Below are 326 nucleotides of genomic sequence, written 5' to 3' on the forward strand. Positions count from 1 at the left end.
CCAACAGCCTACCTTCCCCTCGAGGTCGACCAGCGTGAAGGTCGAGGCAATGAAGCAATAAGTCTCGATGGCCTTGTGCTCCTGCTTCTCGAAGCCGGTGATGCACTTGATGTTGTCGCCGATGTAGGTCTTGGCGGTGACGAGGACGCAGGCGAGGAGGGTCATGAGCATGCTGAGGCGGAGGGACATCAGCAAGAGGGACGTCACCTGCGGGCTCGTCGACCTGGCGGAGATTTCGACGATTTGTTTTTCTTTTCCTTTTTTGCGAGATTTTTTTGGTTTCGTTTTCGGTTTTCCTCCCCCTTTTTTGGGGCGAGGGATAGTGG

The 326-nt window shown here is 54.9% G+C and overlaps 1 protein-coding gene across 1 annotated transcript in view; it reads right to left on the reverse strand.

Annotated features, from left to right (window-relative positions):
* The window catches only part of LOC119587699 (innexin inx2-like), a gene marked incomplete at its 5' end in the record, with an annotated part of 4,966 nt that overhangs the window by 2,529 nt on the left and 2,111 nt on the right, over positions 1 to 326 (reverse strand). Inside the window, 1 exon segment of the mRNA XM_037936378.1 lies at positions 13 to 223. Coding sequence (XP_037792306.1) covers positions 13 to 223 — 211 coding nt within the window.

This window comes from Penaeus monodon, chromosome 23 (genome assembly GCF_015228065.2).
Source record: "Penaeus monodon isolate SGIC_2016 chromosome 23, NSTDA_Pmon_1, whole genome shotgun sequence".
In the NCBI taxonomy this organism is placed as follows: domain Eukaryota; kingdom Metazoa; phylum Arthropoda; class Malacostraca; order Decapoda; family Penaeidae; genus Penaeus; species Penaeus monodon.